The 24,308-nt window shown below is 41.8% G+C and overlaps 1 protein-coding gene across 1 annotated transcript; it reads left to right on the top strand.

Moving 5' to 3' along the window:
- The first annotated feature begins 1,289 nt into the window (after positions 1–1,289).
- LOC135508227 (RAS guanyl-releasing protein 1-like) lies at positions 1,290–23,952 on the top strand. The gene is given in 18 exon segments (XM_064928274.1): positions 1,290–1,526; positions 2,627–2,817; positions 10,114–10,221; positions 12,653–12,713; positions 13,219–13,350; positions 14,691–14,844; positions 15,010–15,183; positions 17,255–17,371; positions 17,499–17,774; positions 17,944–18,024; positions 18,318–18,422; positions 18,654–18,763; positions 19,137–19,281; positions 19,527–19,563; positions 20,184–20,318; positions 22,466–22,528; positions 22,531–22,820; positions 22,962–23,952. Coding segments are annotated over 18 exon segments (2,463 nt in total). The 5' UTR covers positions 1,290–1,386; the 3' UTR covers positions 23,106–23,952.
- The last annotated feature ends 356 nt before the right edge of the window (positions 23,953–24,308 follow it).

Genomic DNA, 24,308 nt, shown 5'->3' with positions numbered 1-24,308 from the left:
TATGTACCTCGCTTTGTGCACGGGGAAATTGTCATGCTGAAACCGGAAAGGGCCTTCCCCAAATTGTTGCCACAAAGTTAGAAGCACAGGATCATCTAGAATGTCATTGTATGCTGTAGCATTAAGATTTCCCCTTCACTGGAACTAAGGGGTCGAGCCCAACCTATGAAAACACCCCCAGACCATTATTCCTCCTTTATAGTTGGCACTATAAATTTGTGCAGGTAGTGTTCTCCTGGCATTCAACAAACCCAGATTTGTCCATTGGACTGCCAGATGGTGAAGCGTGATTCATCACTCTAGAGAACGCATTTCCACTGCTCCAGAGTCCAATGGTGGCGAGATTTACACTACACCAGCCGACGCTTGACATTGCGCATTGCGATCTTAGTCTTGTGTGTGGCTGCTCGGCTATGGAAATCCATTTAATTGAGCTCCCTACGAACAGTTATTGTGCTGACATTGCTTCCATTGCCCCCGTAGTGAGTGCTGCAACCAAGGACAGACGTTTTTTATGCACTACGCGCTTCAGCACTCAGCGGTCCTGTTCTGTGAGCTTGTGTGGCCTACCACTTCGCGGCTGAGCCGTTGTTGCTCCTAGATGTTTCCACTTCACAATAACAACACTTATAGTTGACCGGTTGAATCCACTAATTTGAAGGTGTGTCCACAGACTTTTGTATATATAGTGTAGCTCTTAGGGGAATTCAACAGGCTCACAGAAACATCTTTATCGGGGTCTAAAGTCTACTGTATAGTAGAGAGCTCTGACGGAGAAGAAGGCCCCACCTTTACTTTTCTGCAGGCACAGCAATACAGCATCACATGGAGCTGTGGTCATGGTGGCAGTGTAATTCCAGGGAACCTGAAGACACTAGTCATGGTTTGATTGGCATACAGCGTAGTATTAACCTGTAACTGTGAATTAACCTGACAACTCTTATTAGCAGACTAACACAAACCTGTGCTGCAATCCATTTAGTTATTGCACACTTAAATGTGATAAAATGTATTTAAAACTCTATCCATTTGTAGTTCTAATAATCTATGAAACCACACATTTTCTGATAGTTAATTGGTCATATCAAAAAATGGCAATTTAATCGTGACTCATGCTTTAATGTCAAATCACTATACAATGGCAATAGACTAATAAAGAAATAGGTCAGGCGGCCTACTCATTCTACTCATTTGAGCTCGGATGTGCCCCTATGCATAAATTACTGAGGAGTGACATTGGGCGCATCACCAAAATAACTTTTGTTCAAGTGCGTTGACGCCCACACAGCCACAGCACGATGCATAATTTGTGCCGTTCTCTTTGACAAGTCAGGACGATGGTGAGCTCCCCGCCGGCGCATCGCCGCACACTGAACCAAGCATGCAATGTTGCTCTCATCGAAACGGACACAGATGGATAGTCTCGTTCAACCACTTGTTGCCCAGTATCTCGCTATGGGCTGCCAATCCAAAGAAAATGGACAAAATGAAAATGTGGCCTCGATTGGAAAGGAAAAAGAACAATCGTAAGTTTTTATTTTATAACGAACTCCTTCCTGTGTTTGTAAAATAAACTAAATAGGTTTATGGAGTGCGTTACGTGCACAGTTTAAATACAGCGAATATGGTTGTCAATTTGCAACATACGCAGTTATAAAACCTTTATTGAATATATATTTGAATCTTGTACACTTTTCCAATGTCGTCCTAATTTAAATCAGACACGTTTGGTGGTCCTTGGTCGTAAAGTAACTTGAGTGCAACAATTCAGTGCGATTTTTAAAAGCATCGGCCAGAGCGCACATAATGTGCACTCTCAAAACAGCTTCCCTTTAGCCTATGTGTTCTCTCCTTCGAATTGTATGGCATAGTTGAGTGTTTTTAATTACAAATGTAGCCTATAGTGTGGAAAGTGTATAGAACAAGTGCATGGCATCCTCTCTGTTTATCAGCCATCTAACTCTTCATCTAGTGCAGTTTCCCAACCCTGGTCCTCGTGTACCCCCAACAGTACACATTTTTATTGTAACCCCCTGGCAAACACACCTGACTCAACTTGTCAACTAATCATCAAGCCCTCAATGAGCTGAGTGAGGTGTGTTTGTCCAGGGCTATAACAACAATGTGTACGGTTGGGGGATTGGAGGACCAGGGTTGGACAAACACTGATATAGTGGTTCCCATAATGGAAGTCGGTAATCAATGATTTCCCCAAAGGGAATTGAATGAGAACAATAAAAAATAGCACAGCTACTGTAACTGTAGGATACCTGGTATTAAACACGTTTATTATTGTGTAATGAACATGACAAGTATTGTGTTAGTTGCAATATTTTTGGTACACTTTAACCTACATTATATTTGAGTGTGTGACTTCATTGTTTTGTATACTTCAATATGTTAATGTTCACTGCATGCTGTGAAGGTTCTGTATACTTCAATAGTTTAATGTTCACTGCATGGTGTGAAAGTCCCCTAGAAACACACACACACACACACACACACACACACACACACACACACACACACACACACACACACACACACACACACACACACACACACAAAGCTGTGCTTTCTACACCTCCCTCTATCTCACTCCCTCTCTCCACCACTGCCCCTCCAGACGTCTCTCTCCGGGACCGGGTAGTGGCTCCAGATCTAAGGTCTGTCCACCGGTGCCTGCCCGGCCTCAGCGGTTCAACAGGCCCAACCAGGCCCAGATGACCCAGGGCAAGGTCACAATGTCTCTGCCAGGAAACTTCACAAAGGGGGCCAGCTGGGAGGAGGTGATCCAGGCCTGTATCCAGTCCTTTGGTGAGTCTATGTGCTCTGGGTTGCTTTTGAGTTTCTGCCAGCAATGCTATTGGTAGCTAATGTGCTGCATATTTCTCTCTGTTATTTAAAATGATTTCTGGCTCAGTCGGTAGAGCACGGCACTAGGATTGCATTTCTGCTGGGACCACGTTACATAAAATTGATGCATGCATGACTGTAAGTCACTTTGGATAAAAGCATCTGTTAAATCACAATATAATATGTTTTTGTTTTTGTTGCATGTAAAATTAGAAACACGTTTAATATTTTAGTTTGTTGAGCTGTACAAAATGGTTGTGCAGGTCAGGATCATTGTCATTAGTTCTGCTTGTTAGGTTAAAGCATCCGCTTCATTTGATCATTTTTAAATGTCGCTGAACCTCAATTTATTTTAAATCAGTACGGTGAGTGTTTCCTGGAAGCACCTGTTTTTCTCTGCGTCCAGCTGTTTGATGTTAAGAGACCCTGTCTCCGTTAAACTGTCACCATTTACAAGGTATCTCTAATTCGCATATCGTGCTCGGTTGACACAAACAGACCATATTTGAAGACTTATATGAACTAGCCTCTATTTGTTGTCTAAAAACATGGTCATCAATCTTTGCTTTTGAGATAAGTCAGGGATTGACATTAAGGTATGAAAGGCACTCGCTAATCAGGAATATTTTTGGTTGCCCGAAGATTATGATCACTTGCCCAAACATTTAAAGTACCTATTTTCACCTACATACGGGAGGAACCAGAAATACCAGACTACTGCAATTTTGGTTGTAGGTTCAATGTTTGCGACTGCTCAGGTCACTTGCCCCGGGCAATAGTGCAAACCTTTATACCAATCACTGTAAGGCTGTATAATTGTATGTGTATCCAACTATGCCTGCTCTGAATATGAGATAACACAATCATGCAACAACTGAAGTACTGATTCAGTAGATGTGGAATTTGATTTAGGAATATCACCTTAGTAATACATTAACTTAACATGAAAATCTCGCCTAGGGGCCCCAAAAGGCTAAGGACGTCCCTGTTGGCTGCACTATCAATGCTGTCAAAAACCCTGTCAAATTAGAATCATGTGTTCTCGAAGTTGTCTGGAGTGCTCTCAAAGTTATGGTGATTATGTCTATGAAGAGGCAAGCATTCAGATTACCGTTGCTTGGAGACACAAATGGAGTGATGTGAGAGTGATGAGGAGGTACAATGGACTGAATACAGAAAGTGGCATCCCCTACTTACAGTTACACTATCTGTCAGGGGGAACAATAGCAGAATAATGGCTGGCTGTTCATTTAGGATTCCGATTTAAAAAAAGATCAGCCAAGTTAATCAATTGAGAGCAAGAAATTCAAATCCTCTCATCGGAGTCTGGTCTGCCAATAAACAGGCAGGGTTTTTAAATCCAGGTTATTATAAGGGACATAATGGAGGAACCTAGTCCAGAGGGGTTTAAGAGGGCTGAACGTTTCCCAGCAGCTGCTGTCTCACATCAGAGGCTGACCCCCCAGGTCCTGTGGCTCAGGCACCTTTTTCAAATGTGAGAGCATACGCACAAGCTATTTGAAGGATTAGCTGGCGGCTGCTAGCCCAAAGGTCAGCTCTCCAAACGGCCCTCCTCAGATGCTGACCACTCTTTGAAATGCAGAGGACCAAGGGGCGTGGATCAATAATGTTTGACATCATCATTCAACCTCAAGTTCACGCTCCACAATTCCACTCACCCACATTGCCCGAAGTCTCTACGCAATCATAATGTTGATGGACAGCAATAGGCAGTGTATATATTTGAATGCCTCAATCGTAGAAGACATTTTTAATGAAATGCATATTGCATGTAAATCATGTATGATGCAGGCACAGAACCTGTGAATGTCACAAAGAGATAAACCACGAGTCAGAGGATCCACTGCAGACTCGGATGTACTGTAGACACTAATGTGAAAAACCTTTATGTGCCTATTGCAATCAATATATGTACACTTACGGGGCATCATGGCTGTCTGGGGGTATTGAAGTAAGTTCCTGTACTGAGGAATGTATTGTTCGACATGTAAACCTACAGCTTGCTGGTACATTCAGTAGAAAGAGAACTATTGAAAGTGTGCAACTAATAATGAAATTGAAATCTCTGGGGTCTCTTAGACCGTTCCTTACCGGTCCTTTCATGTGTACAGTAGAGATAAGCATAAGGCTGACGGAGGCAAAACAAAAGGATCATCCAGCCCAGTTTCTGTACCTCTCTGTCAAAACAAGGAAAGACTCCTTGCACCGAGGCTTTGCTGATGATGCCTATGATAATAAAAACACTCAAAGTAGGGCAACACTCCCAGCTCTTTGCTGTATTTGTCATCATATCCCTCCTCCTATCCCAGTGCCGCCTGCTGCTGCTTTCCTAACTTTCCACAGTGAGTAAGACGGAGGGGATTTCCTTAGCAATTAGCCAAGTCTGGGTTGGCAGGGAGGTGTTGTCAAATGATGAAGCAATTGTTTACCTAGTAGTGAATCAAAACCGCTTCCTTGTTATTTTAGGTCATTTTATAGCATGTGTCAAACTCCACCCTTGTACTTGATTGATGAATTAAGGTCACTAATTAATTAACTCCCCTCACCTGGTTGTCTAGGTCTTAATTAAAAGGGAGAAAATAAAAGACACTCTGCCCTCCTTGGAATGAGTTCGACACACCTGTTTTAGAGCATGACTTGCTTGCAATTGTTACAGCCATAAAAACAGCACTGTTCAGTTTATTATAGTAGACGAAGGATAGTTTGCTTGTTTTGCATCACAGTCCTTTTACATACTGTACAGTGACAGTATAAAGCTTCAAACCTATTGATCTTCTAGATGTTTCGTTTTTACTCTTGCCAGTTTTTTATCCAGTAACATTGCCTGTGTGTCATATTGTAGCTGGGAAGGTAACTTTTCATTGACCATTGGGGTGTTGTAGCCATTGTTTGAACGAGTAAACAGAACACTCCCATACCAGCGGTGCAGGATATATGAGGACAGGATTAGCTGCCTGCTGAAGTGGCCCAGTAAGATAGATAACAAAGATTAGAAATGAACATGTTGCCATGGTGTCTGTGGTATTTCAAGGCGATATGGGATAAGTGGGGACCCATGGAAACTGGAGTCCTTGTGTGGCATCAAGACAATGCCAGCTGTTTAGGTTCAAAGTTAAACACCATTTTAATGGTTTCGTCAAGGTTCCCTCTTAGCCAGGATTCGATTTCCAGAAAGTTACTGGCAAATTGTTTAATAGTACCTGGACTGGAAAAGATCGGAAGTCTACACTCTTAGAAAAAGGGTTCAAACGAGATTCTTTGGCTGACCACATAGGATAACCCTTTTTGGTTCCAGGTAGAACCCTCTGTGGAAAGGGTTCTTCAAAGGGTTCTCCTATGGGGGCAGTCGAAGAACACTTTTAGGTTCTAGATAGCACCTTTTTTTCCTAAGAGTGAAGCAAAGATGTTTCCTATTCCTATCCAATAGACAAGCATGATAGTGAACCACCTACTTATAATCAAATCAAATGTTATTGGTTATATACACGTGGTTAGCAGATGTTATTGGGAGTGCTTGTGCTTCTAGTTCTGTCTGTGCAGCAATATCTAACATGTAAACTAACAATTGCACAACAACTACCTAATACACACAAATCTAAGTAAAGGAATGGAATAAGGATATATTGTTGAAGTCGGAAGTTTACATACATCTTAGCCAAATACATTTAAACTCAGTTTTTCACAATTCCTGACATTTAATCCTAGTAAAAATGTCCCTGTCTTAGGTCAGTTAGGATCACCACTTTATTTAAAAAATGTGAAATGTCACAATAATAGTAGAGAGAATGATTTATTTCAGCTTTTATTTATTTCATCACATTCCCAGTGGGTCAGAAGTTTACAAACACTCAATTAGTACTTGGTAGTATTGCCTTTAAATTGTTTAACTTGGGTCAAACATTTCGGGTAGCCTTCCACAAGCTTCCAACAATAAGTTGGGTGAATTTTGGCCCATTCCTCGTGACAGAGCTGGTGTAACTGAGTCAGGATTGTAAGGCCTCCTTGCTCGCACACGTTTTTTCAGTTCTGCCCACAAATTGTCTATAGGACTGAGGTCAGGGCTTTGTAATGGCCACTCCAATACCTTGACTTTGTTGTCCTTAAGCCATTTTGCCACAACTTTGTAAGTATGCTTGTGTTCATTGTCCATTTGGAAGACCCATTTGCAACCACACTTTAACTTCCTGACTGATGTCTTGAGATGTTGCTTCAATATATCCACATCATTTTCCTGTCTCATGATGCCATCTATTCTGTGAAGTGCACCAGTCCCTCCTGCAGCAAAGCACCCCCACAACATTATGTTGCCACCTTGCCACCCCCGTGCTTCAAGGTTGGGAAGGAGTTCTTCGGCTTGCAAGCCTCCCCCTTTTTCCTCCAAACATAACGATGGTCATTATGGTCATTGTGTAACTCTGTGTTGTTGTATGTGCCGAACTGCTTTACTTTATCTTGGCCATGTCGCAACTGTAAATGAGAACTTGTTCTCAACTTGCCTACCTGGTTAAATAAAGGTTTATGGCGTTTTTGGAGCGGTGGCTTCTTCCTTGCTGAGCGGCCTTTCAGGTTATGTTGATATAGGACTCGTTTTACTGTGGATATAGATACTTTTGTACCTGTTTCCTCCAGCATCTTCACAAGGTCCTTTGCTGTTGTTCTGGGTTTGATTTGCACTTTTCGCACCAAAGTACATTCATCTCTAGGAAACAGAACACGTCTCCTTCCTAAGCGATATAACGGCTGCGTGGTCCCATGGTGTTTATACTTGCATACTATTGTTTGTACAGATGAACGGGGTACATTCAGGCGTTTGGAAACGGCTCCCAAGGATGAACCAGACTTGTGGAGGTCTACAATTTTTTTTCTGAGGTCTTGGCTGATTTCTTTAGATTTTCCCATGATGTCAAGCATAGAGGCACTGGGTTTGACGTAGGCCTTGAAATACATCCACAGGGACACCTCCAATTGACTCAAATGATGTCAATTAGCTTATCAGAAGCTTCTAAAGCCATGACATCATTTTGGGAAATGTTCCAAGCTGTTTGAAGGCACAGCCAACTTAGTACAGTATATGCAAACCTCTGACCCACTGGAATTGTGATACAGTGAATTATAAGTGAAATAATCTGTCTGTAAACAATTGTTGGAAAAATTACTTCTGTCATGCACAAAGTAGATGTCCTAACCGACTTGCCAAAACTATAGTTTGTTAACAAGAAATTTGTGGAGTGCTTGAAAACGAGCTTTAATGACTCCAACGTAAGTGTATGTAAACTTCCGACTTCAACTGTACATGTAAATATATGGATGAGCAATGACAGAGCGGCATAGTCAAGATGCAATAGGTAATATAAAATACAGTATATACATATGAGATGAGTAATGCAAGATATGTAAACATTAATAAAGTGACTAGTTTTCCATTTATTAAAGTGGCCAATGATTTCAAGTCTGTATGTCGGCAGCAGCCTCTCTGTGTTAGTGACGGCTGTTTAACAGTCTGATGGCCTTGAGATAGAAGCTGTTTTTCAGTCTCTCGGTCTCAACTTTGATGCACAACGTGTTACAGCGGACCAACAAAAGCTTTTCTCAGGTCAGATCGTTTGTAAAAGAAAGGCTAATGTCGTTAGGAATGGAGTCTGCAATTTTTACTTTGGAGTGGTGTAAAGTACTTAATTAAAAATACTTTAAAGGACTACTTAAGTAGTTTTTGGCTATCTGTTCTTTACTATACTATTTATATTTTTGACTTATACTTTTAATTCACTACATTCCTAAAGAAAATAATGTACTTTTGACTCAACACATTTTCCCTGACTACCAAAAGTACTCATTACATTTTAACTTAGCAGGACCAAAAATTGTCCAATTCACGCACTTATCAAGAGAACATCCTTGGTCATCCATACTGCCTATGATCCGTCAGACTCACTAAACACACATGATTTGTTTGTAAATTATGTCTCGGTGTTGGAGTGTGCCCATGGCTATCCGTAAATAAGTAAAAACAAGAAAGTTGTGCTGTCTGGTTTGCATAATATAAAGAATTTGAAATTATTCATACTTTTACTTTTGATACTTAAGTATATTTTAGCAATTACATTTACTTTTGACACTTACGTATAGTTTAACAATTACGTTCACTTTTGATGCCCAAGTAGTATTTCACTGGGTGACTTTCACTTTTACTTGACTCATTTTCTATTAAGGTATCTTTACTTTTACTTAAGTATGACAATTGTGTACTTTTTCCACCATTGCTACTTTGTGGATACAGGTAACAATGTATTCCTTGAGATCTTTCCCACTGGGCACAGACGTAATTTCAACGTCATCTGGTTTTGGTTGAGTTGTCTAACTAACTAGAATTCAACATGAAATTAAATAAAAAATGTCATCATGTCATTTGATTTAGGTTAAACATCGGGTGGGAAAAAAAGACAAAATTCCATTACGTTGATGATTTTTTTCCAAATCCAATCAATTTTCTATGTTCATTTAACATCATCAAATAGATTTTTTGTTGTTAAAATGACGTGGAAACAACATTGATTCAATCAGTTTTTGCCCAGTGGGTTTCCACATTGTCATATCCTTTTTTTTATCTCCAGTGCCTCTAGGGACAAAGCTGTTAGAGTAGATGACAGTGTTAGTGGCTGCAGTTCTCTGTGATGTCTGTAGCGTTAGCAGAGGTAGGGGTGGTGGTCACAAAGACAGGAAGTGAGACACAACAGAGAAAAGTAAACCACAGGAAAGGCAGAGACGTCCAGGTGTGGTGTATACCAGCATATCAAGCATGACCTCAGATAGTAGGGGAATTGGTAATGGTAGTTGTACTTAGATGACAATGCTATCATACATGCCATTTCTTTTTATACATGTCTGTTACCCAGTGACTAGATACACTTTGTATTTGACACATAACTGGCACATTATTGTGTTTGTGGTTGATTACTATCATTCTTTTTCTGTCATTGCATGCCTTTGCAGACTTGTGGCTGAAAGAATCTAGGTAGTTTTAATAGCTACATCCCCTTGTTTTGTTGACATTGATTCTTTGCATGACATGACTGCTAGATTTTGTTATCCAAGAGCTACATTAGCATTGGACATTGATATTCAGAAATCATTTTCTTGTCCATATGAACTCTCAACCATCTGCAGTACAGTATTGGCATTGTGATGTGCAACAGAATGTCTGCTGACGTGCTCCATGTGTTGTGTGCTCTCTTCCAGACGTGGAGGGCTCTGTATGTGGGAGCAGCCACCTGATGAACATCACCCTGACCATGCACCGACTCCTCATGTCCTCCAGTGACCTCCTGGAGAAACTCACCTCCCTATATCCTTTACCAAGCAGACCCAATGCTCTGCGGCTGCTCCACTACAGTCAGAACTATTATTGAGTTGGCACAAGGACCTGACCAATCTGTTGTGCCAAACATAACACCGGATCTTTACCGGCTGTGCAGCACTGCTTTGTGATTTGGTTGTCAGTAGCAACGACCAATTAAGATCCAACTTGGCTGACAAGGTCCCATGTCATCGACGCCTCACTCCTCCAATCAATGTGACTATCAGTGCCAATATGTGTGCACCCCAATTTCCTATTACTGTAGATTCTTTACATGTCTTTGTTAGCTCCAGTACACATCACCATGTTCTGTTTCAAATTCAGTGTCTTCCGGGTACCTTACACTTTTTTTTCTATGACCATCTTAGCTACACAGGACCATTCCAAAAGCATGATTCTAAAGGTCACTCTCAAAGCCTATTTTCTGTTTAAAATGAGTTGTATACAACAAGAAGGCCCGCACACTGTTAAAGCTCCCAATTCACCGATTTATTGACAACGTTTCGATCCGAAACGGATCTTCATCAGGTCACAAACAAAACATACACAGTTCACCTCACATGACCATTGCGGACATGACTCATGGTGGGTGCAAAAACATTTGTATATCTCTAATAATTAAATACTAATGAGATGGGTGCATGTAATGGTTCCAGAACATAATATATATTTACAAAATGACCAAATGAGCGGTGTGTAATCTAAGCCTCCATTCAACAAAGAGCTCTGACATCACAAAGTCTAGAGGAGCAGCAGTCCTGGCCCAGTGAGGAGGGCAATAAGGCTAGGGGCTTCAGGTATTAATGACATCTTCCCAGACTGAAGTCCTCTTCAGATATAAGCACTGCCTCTCAACTGACCAAGGAGGCTTGCTCACCAAAAACCTACATCACACCTCAAGATGCACAATGTGTCCTGCCCTCTATTTTGAACCCCTGGGCTCGTTCTGAGCCAAGGTCTCAGAAGCATGCATCAAATATTGTTAAGAGCAGGTTAGGAACAAGGGAAAGCCCTGAAGCCATTAATGCCATTTATTGTAAACACAATCTGGCTTTGGAATGGTGGAGGTGGCTCTCGAGCTCCCATGATGGAATTAGGCTTTTTATGTGCATCACTTCAAGCTGATTTCTGCCAATAGAGTGCTGTGGCGAGGCTTACAGTGCTGGCTATTTTTAGCCCCGTTTTATATACTAAGAAGAATGGAAATGTTTTTTTATTTTGATTAATACGATCCCCCAGGGATTCTGGTCACTCTGTACCTACTGAGCATATGGCACAGCAGCTTAGGTAATAAACTGTTCTCACACTCAAAGCCATTGAGGGGTAAAAGTAACATTATGTAAGCTGTGTTTTTAGCTGGTTGAGAGAACATGTTTTTACTAACTAAAAGGGTCCTCTGCCAGCAAATGTAATACACAGTCTGTTTTGGAAGGAATAGTGAATGTGTGTTGGGCACATTTAAGACACTTTTATCCAAAGCAACCAAGCAATCCAACCCATAGCACTATAAAAACCCTGTTTCAACCAAATGAGCTATTGGAACCACACACCACCAGAATGATTCATTTGCTGATGCTCCTAACCAGTTTGAACCATTTGTGATCGCCTCCTCCCAAACCACCAAATAATCACATCTGTTTCCTGCACTAAATATAAAAACACCTATTTGGAATTGTTTACTTAGATCAGGGGTGTCAGACTCATTCCATGGAGGGCCTCGTGTCTGCTGGTTTTTGGTTTATCCTTTCAATTAAGGCCTAGACAACCAGGTGAGGTGAGTTCCTTACTAATCAGTGTAACGGTTTTCTTTACTTGAAGGAGAGGCGGACCAAAACGCAGCGTGGTGGTTATTCATGGTACTTTAATAAAGACACTATACATGAATAAACTAACAAAAAACAATAAATGTGAGAAAACCTAAACTGCCTATCTGGTGAACACAAACACAGAGACAGGAACAATCACCCACAAACACACAGTGAAACCCAGGCTACCTAAGTATGATTCTCAATCAGAGACAACTAATGACACCTGCCTCTGATTGAGAACCATACTAGGCCGAAACATAGAAATACCCAAATCATAGAAAAACAAACATAGACTGCCCACCCCAACTCACGCCCTGACCATACTAAATAATGACAAAACAAAGGAAATAAAGGTCAGAACGTGACATCAGTGACCTTAATTCATCGATCAAGTACAAAGGTGGACACTCGGCCCCTCCGTGGAATGAGTTTGACACATGTGACTTAGATGAACAGAAATGAATAGACACTTTGTCCTGCATAGTGATCCAGGTCGTTTATTCACTAATAAATCCTGCATACAGTTCCTGGTCTCTTCCCTGACTCTAAACAATGTGCACACATTTTACTATACCAGTGAATCATAATGTATCCTTAACTGGAGTTGTTACATTTAAAAGCGCCGTGGAGAATGAGCAGTCCACAGAATGTGAGAGGATCTGCTACTTCATCAGGTAACAGTGTGTTCCCCGTGCAGGTGTCCTGATCCTGTCACTACCACAGGGCCTGCTGGGGTCCACTAAAGCTTTCACACAATACCTCACTGTCCAATCATTCTTATGAAAGAGCTTATGAAATCCACTTGTCACCTAATTATACAATATTCTGAAATGAGGTTAATGGTTTAGGTGAGTGTTTCCCAAACCTGGTCCTCGAGTACCCCCAACAGTACACATTTTTATTGTAACCCTGGACAAGTACACCTGATTCAACTTGTAATCTAATGATCAAGCCTCAAAGAGCTGAATGAGGTGTGTTTGTCCAGGGCTACAATCAAAATGTGTTCTGTTAGAGTTACTCAAGGACCAGGGTTGGGCAACACTGGTTTAGGTCATGCTATTATTACATTTGCATTAAACTACAGTGTTGATTTCTTATTAGATAACTAAACAACTGAGGTTTAGAGTTAGAAGTATAGTATTTAATTGCAGTGAACAATCTATTTTCTATCTATTTCAGGTATTGGATCCAGGAGTTCTGGACAATGTTCCGGTTGCACAGCAGCCTGTCTGACTCCATGGAACAGTTCCAGGATCTTATCAGAGATCAGGGCCAGGAGAGGCTGTGCCCTCTGTTGCAGACTCAATGGATGTAAGTATCCCCAGTATATTACTGAACAGAATTAATATGTCTCTGGCTTAACATTCATGCTGATGTAATGGTTTCATGCCTGTGTATTACAATATATGTACAAAAGTATAAGGATTCAAGTTGGTGGGTTTGGCTATTTCAGCCAAACCCTTTGCTGCCAGGGGTATAAAATCAAGCACACAGCCATGCAATCTCCATAGACAAACATTGGCAGTAGAACGGCCTTATTGAAGAGCTCAATGACTTTCAACATGGCATTGTCATAGGATGCCACCTTTCCGACAAGTTAGTTCATCAAATTTCTACCCTGTAAATGCTTTTATTTCTGAAGTGGAAATGTCTAGAAGCTACAATGGCATAGCCGCGAAGTGGTAGGCCACACAAGCTCGCAGAACGGGAACGTTGAGTGCTGAAGCGCATAGTGCGTAAAAATTGCCTGTTCTTGTTTGCAACACTCACTACCAAGTCCAAACTGCCTCTGGAAGCATCGTCAGCACAATAACTGTTTATCAGGAACATAATGAAATGGATTTCCTTGGCCGAGCAGCCTCACACAAGCTTAAGATCACCATGTGCAATGCCAAGCGTCGGCTGGAGTGGTGTAAAGCTCGCCACCATTGGGTTCTGGAGCAGTGGAAACGCATTCTTTGGAGTGATGAATCACGCTTCACCATCTGTCAGTCTGACTGACGAATCTCGGTTTGGCGGATGCTAGGAGAACGCTACCTGCCCAAATGCATAGTGCCAACTGTAAAGTTTGGTGGATTAAGAATAATGGTCTGGGGCTGTTTTTCATGATACGGGCTAGGCCCATTATATCCAGTGAAGGGAAATCTTAAGGCTACATCATACAAAATGACATTCTAGACGATTCTGTGCTTCCAACTTTGTGGCAACAGTTTGGGGAAGGCCCTTTCCTGTTTCAGCATGACAATGTCCCTGTGCACAAAGCGTGGTTGAAACAAAAATGATTTTGTTGAGATTGGTGTGGAAGATCTTGACAGGCCTGCACAGAGCCCTTACTTTAACCCGATCAAACACCATTTGGGTGAATTGGTACGCCGATTGCAAGTCAAGCCTAATCGGCCAACATCAGTGCCCGACGTCACTAATGCTTTTGTGGCTGAATGTAAGCAAGTCCCCGCAGAAATGTTCCAACACCTAGTGGAAAGCCTTCCCAGAAGAGTGGAGGCTGTTATAGCAGCAAAGGTGGGACCAACTACATATTAATGCCAATGATTTTGGAATGAGATGCTTGACGAGCAGGTGTCCACATACTTTTGGTAATGTAGTGTAGATGTAAATTTGCTGTCGATGTTGTTCACCATGTTGTGTCACAGAAATGACAGGCACTGGTCTCAGAAGCCCAGTCAGAAAATCAAGGCTAACAGCAGTAAGAAGAGGAAAGTGTCTCTGCTGTTTGATCACCTGGAGCCCATCGAGCTGGCTGAGCACCTCACCTACCTGGAGTTCAAGTCCTTCTGTAGAATATCAGTGAGTAAATTCACCTGAATGTGATCGCTATTAACACTATGACATTGGGAAAAATCTCATAGCACATGCGTTCTACTTTAGGTATCGCAATGCATTCCAAATGTGTTCCCCAACCTCTGTCCTTTTAGCAAAATGAGTCAGCATATGCTTTATTATTTCTGACAGTTTGCAGACTACCAGAACTACATCCGCAGTTGCTGCATGAAGGACAACCCCATGATGGAACGTTCCATTACATTGTGTAATGGTATCTCACAGTGGGTGCAGCTCATGGTTCTGAGTCGGCCTACAGCTCAGCTGAGAGCAGAGGTTTTCACCAAGTTCATCCATGTGGCTCAGGTATGGCCCTAACTATTCCTGCTCCTCCAGATCTATCATAGACTAACAATCTCTCTACAGTTTATGTGTAAAAAAGAACAAAATATCCACATACAAGGTATTTAGGTTCCATGTTTTGTACCCTCTCAAAGAGTGTTTGTTCATAGTGTATATCCAGTGCCTTTTCCTCGGCTTAAGCGAATACATGTCTACCATCTCATACAGCAGTGAGACCTACCTACTGCTGAGCTGCAGAAGCACCATCATTTGTAGTTACATAATGCATATTAAAAGAGGGCTGCTAATGACTCTCAAGAGTTCCATGATGGGCTTTTAGTGCGTCAAAGATGCTTGCTAACAGAGAATGTGTGCTCTGAATATTAACAAAGTACAGGCCATCCGCACTAATAGATTTATCAGGTGAAACACTGACACTCAAGTGCTAGCAAGTGTACCATGGAAAACATAACTAGTGGCTCTAGTTGATGAAATCTGGTTTATTATGGCTCTTCTAGAAGAAAAAGAAACGCACACCTATTAAGATGAGGTGCTGGATAGCGGAGTAGAAAACTTGAAAATAAAAGAGAGCCGCACACTCTAGGAGCTCAGATGCAAAAATGTAATTACCAATGTTTCGACAGCCAAGCTGTCTTCATCAGGGTATAATCACAAACACTGCGGGATGACTCGTTTATATAGTGTCAAAAGACACAGGTGTCTGTAATCATGGCCAAGAGTGGCCTAATATCATTGGTTAGTAATCAAATATAAAATGTCATACAAAGAACAGCATACAAACAACAAATGGATAGCATACAATCATAGATGAATTTGACTACACAAGCTTACAAACAATTAAAATGGCAAAGTCCCAATAATCACAAGAATGGCTTCAGATCAAAGTCTACGTTGAGACCGAAGGGTGCAAGGGTCTTTAAATTAAAGATCCAGGCAGCCTCTCGTTTTAACAATAAATTATCAAGGTCACCCCCTCTCCTAGGGAGGGTGACATGTTCGATGCCAATATAACGCAGAGATGAAATCGAGTGCCCTGCCTCCAAGAAGTGGGCCGCAACTGGATAAGTAAAGTTTTTACACCTAATGGTGCTACGATGCTCTGAGATACGTACTTTTAATTAGCGCTTTGTTTTACCTACATCATGTTTACCACAAGGATAAAGGATAAGATAAATAACTGCCTTAGTGGAGCATGTAATAACACCTTTCATTGGGATCGATTTCCCTGTTCGTGGGTGTTTGAAGGATCTACATTTATAAGTGCCATTGCATTGAGCACAGCCATTACATTTGTAATTTCCATCCAGTAGGGGCGTAAATAGACGTTGTTCAGGAATATCTTTGGGTGGTAAATCAGAGTTTACCAATTGGTCTCTGGGATTTCTGATTTCTCTCTGAGATTTATTATGGCTCTTCACCACTTTATTCACATGCAAAGCTGTGTCCTGAAAAGCGATGACGAGCTGAGAGAGTTGGATGGAGAGACCGAGTTGTATGGAGAATATCTCTAGGTTACTTTAAATGGATACTTCAGGATTTTGGCAATGAGTCAGATGAACTCGTGGATATCAGTTTTAGATTTCTGTGTCCAGTATGAAAGAAGTTACAGGTAGTTTCGTAAGCCAATGCTACATAGCGTTAGCGCAATGACATGAAGTCTATGGTATCTGCTAGTATGCTAGAAGATACCATAGACTTCCAGTCATTGTGCTAACGCAAGGTAGCATTTGTGCTAGCGCTAGTTAGCAACTTCCTTGAAACTGCACGCAGAGACATAAAAATGGTATCCACGAGTGAATCTGACTCTGTGGAAGTAGATAGAGATCCTCATTGCCAAAATCCTGAAGTATCCCTTTAATGCTCTAGTCAGATGCTGCTCCTCTACCTTCTCTTAATGTATTCCACATCAATGGGTTCCAGTGTCCCACAGCAGGGATATAGCATCAATTAGGAACTGAGAAAAGTGTGGCAGTATTATGAGTGCATTATGCAATCAATATTGGAGTGCTACTTGTGGGGTGTACTATTGGTTAACTCCGGGGTTCATTTAATTGTTTGTGTATGTGTTAACCAGAGCCTTCATCTTATGCACAACTTCAACACACTAATGGCTGTGGTGGGGGGCCTGTGCCACAGCTCTATCTCCAGACTTAAAGAGACCAGTTCACATGTATCCCACGAGGTCACCAAGGTACATTATCTATAACATTATCATAACTTGATCTATTGATCAGTATGTTGACAACTGTCTCCAATATATGCATACTGTACAAGGTGATCATCTACAATATCTTCTCTGCTGTCTCTTCTCTCCGCAGGTGCTGAATGAGATGACAGACCTCCTGTCGTCCTGTAGGAACTATGACAACTACCGTCAGGCGTACAGCAGGTGTGCAGGCTTTAAGATCCCCATCCTGGGGGTCCACCTCAAGGACCTGATCTCAGTCAACGAGGCCATGTCGGACTACGTAGAGGACAACAAGGTGAATGTTCAGAAGCTCCAGGCTCTGTACAACCACATCAACGAGCTGATCCAGCTACAGCAGATCACCCCACAGCTCGATGCCAACAAAGACCTGGTCCACCTTCTCACGGTGAGTACACACTCAAAAATGCCACTGACACGTTTATACCTGCAATGCAAAAATGACACAAACATGTAATCGTAATATCAGTGCAAAATATCAAATTCATAGGCTAGTACACACTACTGTGTTCGTTGGAATATATCAGCTGTTGACCCTGGTGTCCTCTACTGCTCAGCTGTCCCTGGACCTCTACTACACAGAGGATGAGATTTATGAGCTGTCTTACACCAGGGAGCCCAAGAACAGCAAAGCACCCGTGAGTAAAAAAGGGACATGAAAAACTGAAAATACCCCTAGCCAAATCACGTTCACTGTGTTATGGCTACGGGTATTTTCAATTTAAAACATAAAATAATACTCATTAAGACCCAGTTAGCTTTACTGAATCATTTCTGAATGTCTGGAAATTGGATGTTGTATATCTCATGAACAAACCTATTGAAAGAGAATAAGCACTGACACTTTTTTTAAATTGGCCCATTTAACATCAGTATGGTCTATTCTACATCTTCTGACAGTGTTCTGATCATCTGTTTTGTTTGACATCAGCCCACCACCCCCTCTAGACCTCCAGTGGTTGTGAACTGGGCTTCAGGAGTGCCCCCAAAACCTGACCCAAAAACCATCAGCAAACATGTGCAAAGAATGGTGGATGTGAGTTATCCATGACCTATCACACTGTATTCTTACACACATTGTATTCTGTTTCATGAAAAAAAGTAATTGTGTTATGATTATTGTTATGTCATGACTGTTATGTAATGACTATTATTGTTTACTATGTACATTATTTCTCTAGAAGTTGTGGTTTTACGCCACCTCTCCTAGTTGATCTATTGTGCTTCATGTATCCCACTACAATTTCTTGTCTCTCGCCCTCAACAGTCCGTGTTTAAAAACTATGACCATGATGAGAATGGCTTCATCTCTCAAGGGGACTTTGAGGAAATTGCTGCTAGCTTTCCATTCTCCTTCTGTGTCATGGACAAAGAGAAGTAAGTGGAGTGTATGGTTTCTTTGTGGGTGAATGGGCTCTCCTTTGGCACATTTGACAGTTCATTGTAACTGCATGGGTTCATTTGTGACTGCAGAGAAAGGAAACTAAAGTGGAATCTGTTAGCAGGGTCTGTAGCAACAGGAAACAGAAATAGCATCAGAACAATGAGCTAGCCATTCTCACTGTGGTCAACTAACAGGTGAAACCACAAACTTTTTAACTGTTGAAGTGAAAAAAAACTGCTAGTTTTGGTTGCTCCTATTTCAATGAAGACCTATGAAATGGTTCCCAATGCCTACACAGCACATTGCAAACATTTCTTATCAGACAGTTTGTTTACATGAGATATGCTTTGTGTTGTCCTGCTCCAGGGAAGGCCTCATCAGCAGAGAGGAGATCACAGCCTATTTCATGCGTGCTAGTGTCATCTGTTCCAAACTGGGTCTTGGCTTTGTCCACAACTTTCAGGAGACCACCTACATGAAGCCCACATTCTGTGACAACTGCTCCGGATTTGTAATTCACTACTCTATATTGGCCTGTCTTCAGCTAGACTGTAGTTCTCATTAATAGGGCCAGGAGGTTTTCCAGACCATGTAACTGGAACAGGAAAAACTGTGGGCCTTAGTTATAGACTACTCATCAACAATAGCAATGCAGTTACGACTATAAATTACAATATTTAAACATGCTCATTTTTAAATATGCATCAGCTGTATTATCTATTAATAATCTTAGCAACTTCCTCTTCTCCATTACAGTTGTGGGGCGTCATAAAACAAGGCTACAGATGCAGAGGTGATTCTTTTTTTTTTTTACTGTCACTGAGTTTAGACTGGAATATTCCATAGTGTTTCTATACGTGTCATACTGTATGTAGCTTAGAGTTCAGTACGTTGTATTCAGTACTTTGTATTGTTGATAGAATACAATGTGAGCAGATGTTGTTGATAATGGGGAGGCCAATGTTCTTGATAATGGGGAGGCTGTGAGGAGCAAGTGAAGTGTAGCTATCTTGAGAAGAAGCTGCGCTGTGTGGTTTCTGTCATGCAGACTGCTTGCTGAACCTTGCAACAGATAAAAGACTTGAGTCTGCAGAGTCACAACCACAGCATTGCTTTTTACCCTCTTCCCCTTGAAACAGTCAGAAACACACAGTTTTCATAGCAACATGCACGTAAAGGTCTGAGAACTGTTTTGTTCCACAGGCTGAGGAGCAGCATTAGGCTACTGAGGGGGAATGGATGCTCCATTAGCTAGTCGGGTGCTGAAGTGTTCCGTTAGTAAATCACAACAAAACATAAACATGCATTCTCTGTGCAACCCAGCAAGACCATGCAAGAATACATGTTTAACTACCTCCTTTCCACCTCTGCTTGCTCTAACACATTGTCTGTATTCTTCTGGCCTGGTCACAGACTGTGGTATGAACTGCCATAGGCTGTGTAAGGATCAGGTGGCGTTTGAGTGTAAGAAGAATGCCAAAGGCAGTAGCACCTCTGCAGGTCCACTAACGCCAGACTCCACACCCGGCACCACATGTGGCCCGGAAGGTGAGGAGGGACACACACACAAACACACAAACATACAGTTTATTCGGAAAGTATTCAGACCACTTGACTTTTTCCACATTTTGTTACATTACAGCCTTATTCTAAAATTGATTAAATTGTTTTTTTCCCTCATCAATCTACGCACAACACCCCATAATGACAAAGCAAAAACAGTTTTTTAGAAAGAAATGTTGCGAATGTTTTTTTGTTTTTTTAATACAGAAATATCATATTTACATAAATATTCAGACCGTTTACTCTGTACTTTGTTGAAGCACTTTTAGCAGCGATTACAGCCTCGAGTCTTCTTGGGTATGAGGCTACAAGCTTGGCACACCTGTATTTGGGGAGTTTCTCCCATTCTTCTCTGCAGATCCTCTCAAGCTCTGTCAGGTTGGATGGGGAGCGTCGCTGCACAGCTATTTTCAGGTCTCTCTAGAAATGTTCGATCGGATTCAGGTCAGGGCTCTGGCTGGGCCACTCAAGGACATTCCGATCCTTCCCAAAGCCGCTCCTGCGTTGTCTTGGTTGTGTGCATTGTCCTGTTGGAAGGTGAACCTTCGCCCCAGTCTGAGGTCCTGACTGCTCTGGAGCAGGTTTTCATAAAGGATCTCTCTGTACCTTGCTCCGTTCATCTTTCCCTCGATCCTGACTAGTCTCTCAGACCCTGCCGCTGAAAAACATCCCTACAGCATGATGCCGCCACCACCAACCTTCACCGTAGGGATGGTGCCAGGTTTCTTCCAGACATGATGCTTGCTATTCAGACCAAAGAGTTCAATCTTGGTTTCATCAAACCAGAGAATCTTGAAGAGTCTTGGTGGTTCCAAACTTCTTCCATTTTAGAATGATAGAGGCCGCTGTGTTGTTAGGGACCTTCAATTTTGGACTCGTAACCGAAAGGTTGCAAGATTGAATCCCCAAGCTGACAAGGTAAAAATCTGTCGTTCTGCCCCTGAACAAGGCAGTTAACCCACTCTTCTTAGGCCGTCATTGAAAATAAGAATTTGTTCTTAACTGACTTGCCTAGTTAAATAAAGGTAAATAAAAAAATGTTGTAGACATGTTTTGGTACCCTTCCCCAGATCTGTGCCTCGACACAATCCTGTCTCAAAGCTCTATGGACAATTCCTTCAACCTTATGGTTTGATTTTTGCTCTGACATTTGCTGTCAATTGTGAGACCTTATATAGCCAAGTGTGTGCCTTTCCAAATTTACCACAAGTGGACTCCAGTCAAGTTGTAGAAACATCTCAAGGTCGATCAATGGAAACAGTATGCACCTGAGCTCAATTTTGAGTCTCATAGCAAACGGTCTGAATATTTATGTACATGTGATATATATCTTCTTCTTTTTTAAATACATTTACAAAAAGTTCTAAAAACCTGTTTTCTCTTTGCCGTTATAGGTTATTGTGTGTAGATTGATTAGGATTTTTATTTATTTATTCACTTTTAGAATAAGGCTGTAACGTAACAAAATGTGTAAAAGTGAAGGGGTCTGAATACTTTATGACTGCACTGTACACGCATACTTAATAGGTTCTTTATCTAAAATAGCGGTAACCACATGTAGTGTAGTAACCAGCCAGAGCAGCTTTGTGTTAGAAATCTAAGGCCACAGAAGGTCGCCATCTGTTGGCCTATAAGTAATATAACATCCTCATTGTGCTTACTACAGTTATATAAACTAAAACCTATTTTGTTTCAGATAGGCCTAAACTGTACCATTCAATGTTGCAACCATTGTTGACACTGGTCATATAGAGTGCAAATACACAGGAACTTTAAAATGCCAAATCATTACTTGAAAAATACAGTTTGTTTTGCAGATGATAGTGCAGGTTTAAGCTACTTTATGGAAAAGTAGCACAGCATCCTGGGTAGTTTCCCTGTGTAGGTGGATTCAAAATGTCATACTGCTCGCTAAAGTCAAGGACCTGCCTCACTTACCGTAACACTGGATTTGCTTTCAGGAACTACTAAAAATAACATTCTGTGGTCAGATAATCACTCTGTTGACTTTTTCTTAACCTTATGGGATGCAGACTGTATGCAAACACATCACTTCAAAACCCCAAAACTGATTGAAATGGGTTGAACAGATCAGATTTGACTGACTATCTTCATGATGTTGTTTGTGTTAGGCTCAGAAGAGGGGCCTTTCCCGTACCCCTCAGAGGAATGTAGGGACTGGAGCCTTGACTCACCGCCCCCTCCCATCTGAGGCTCCCCCCTGAGCTGGCCATTCCTGTGGGAGTCCACCGCAGCACCCAGACAGAGGGCCCCCATGCCCCTGCCCCCCCTCCAGAGCCTAGTCGGCTGCAGCCAGTACAGTCCTCTCTCTTGGCCCCCGTACCCAACTCCCTCACCCCATGCCCCAGCCCGGTGCCCCAACGCAAACGACGGGCCTACGCCAAGTGGGAGAACAGAGCCTCTACAGTGCTACAGCCCAAGGAGCCGGATGAAGACAACAAACCCACCTATGATACTCTAGAAATGGTGAGATTCAGACACCACTGGGTTACTGATACGTGTTCAATTGTGTACATTGAATGTACTACATTCTAATTTCTAGAGTTTTGAACATAAGGTTGACAATTCAAACAAATAAACAATGACAGTGAATGATGTTGTTCTCAGGAGAACCAGAAGCTTCAGAAGAACAACGAGACGCTGCGTAAGAAGCTGAGGGAGACGCAGCGCGAGGTAGAGGTCCTGCAGACACTCCTAAAGAGGCACGCCCTTCACTCCGTGGTGGAGGACTCCTCCTCCTCCTCCTCCTAGCCAGGAACGCCCCTCAGCCGGTCAGACACACCCACTCTATGACATCACAGGTGATGCTCAGCCATCTGTCTCCAGAGCCACTGACAGTACTGTACGTCTTGGAGGACCCTAGTGCCACACAGTCGAGAAGATACACAGAGGGACCAAAAACTCCCTGTGAGGAGACGCTGTTACTCACAGTATGGTATATACAGCCAGTCTTAACACCAGTTGCAGCCAATCACAGCCAAAACGGGGTTATGAGGCAAAACCAATGAAAGTACCGTCCTGAATAGGACACAGACAATCAAAGTACAGTACCAGCCATCATGGAACATAGCCAAAACATATCCAATCAGTGTGCCATCGGCTTTGGGACTTTGACAATCAGAAAACCACACAGTATGGCAGAAAGGCCAGGAAACTGGAGAAGGTCATTCAGGTGGACTGTGTAGTTATTGTCCTGCCTTAGGTAATAACAAGAATGCATATTGTATACAACATGTAAATCCTCGTGATTTCAATGTTACTGTCCATATTTATTGTTAAAACACTACAAACTCTAGAAAAAGATAAGCTGTTCCATTTTTTTATACAGGTAGATATAGACAAATAATAGTTTTAATGTATGTGTAAGACATTTTATCAAAAGAATACATTCAACCACAGTTTTCTCATGTATATTTCATCAGCTCAGGGTTGTCCATAGTAGCAATGAACATAATATTAGATGTTTCACCAATGACATACCATGTAAATACCCTAAGTGCATGATATATTGTGGTGCCATTGTACCAGTATTTCTCTCAAGATGTCCTCTCTCAGTATTGCTGTCATAATGAATGTTAAAATAAAGACATATTCTCTATTAGTCATGTTGGGTGAGTTTTCTAATTCAATGGGTTCTAATTTGTCTTTGTTGCTATGGAACTGACAGTAGCTGTGCGATAAGTTCCACTAGGTGTCACTGAATCCCTCTAGAATGTTGGCATAGCCAACCACCAATACATAACTGTTTTATATCTATGCCTACCACTCTGCCTGCTTTCATAATTGCTTGACGGTTTTCATTTTGTTTTGTCCAACTTTGCTAAAATAATTGAAAATAGCTTCTCACAGTGACTACTATTTGCTGGATAAATGTATTCCACTTTCTCTATTCAACCTCATCACAATAGCTGTGAACCAGTGGAAACAGTGCCATTACCTCTCAGTTGGAGATGA

The sequence above is a fragment of the Oncorhynchus masou genome, chromosome 21, assembly GCF_036934945.1.
Source record: "Oncorhynchus masou masou isolate Uvic2021 chromosome 21, UVic_Omas_1.1, whole genome shotgun sequence".
Lineage (NCBI taxonomy): Eukaryota > Metazoa > Chordata > Actinopteri > Salmoniformes > Salmonidae > Oncorhynchus > Oncorhynchus masou.
Note: the sequence above shows the minus strand (reverse complement) of the source record. Positions and strands in the feature narration are given on the sequence as shown.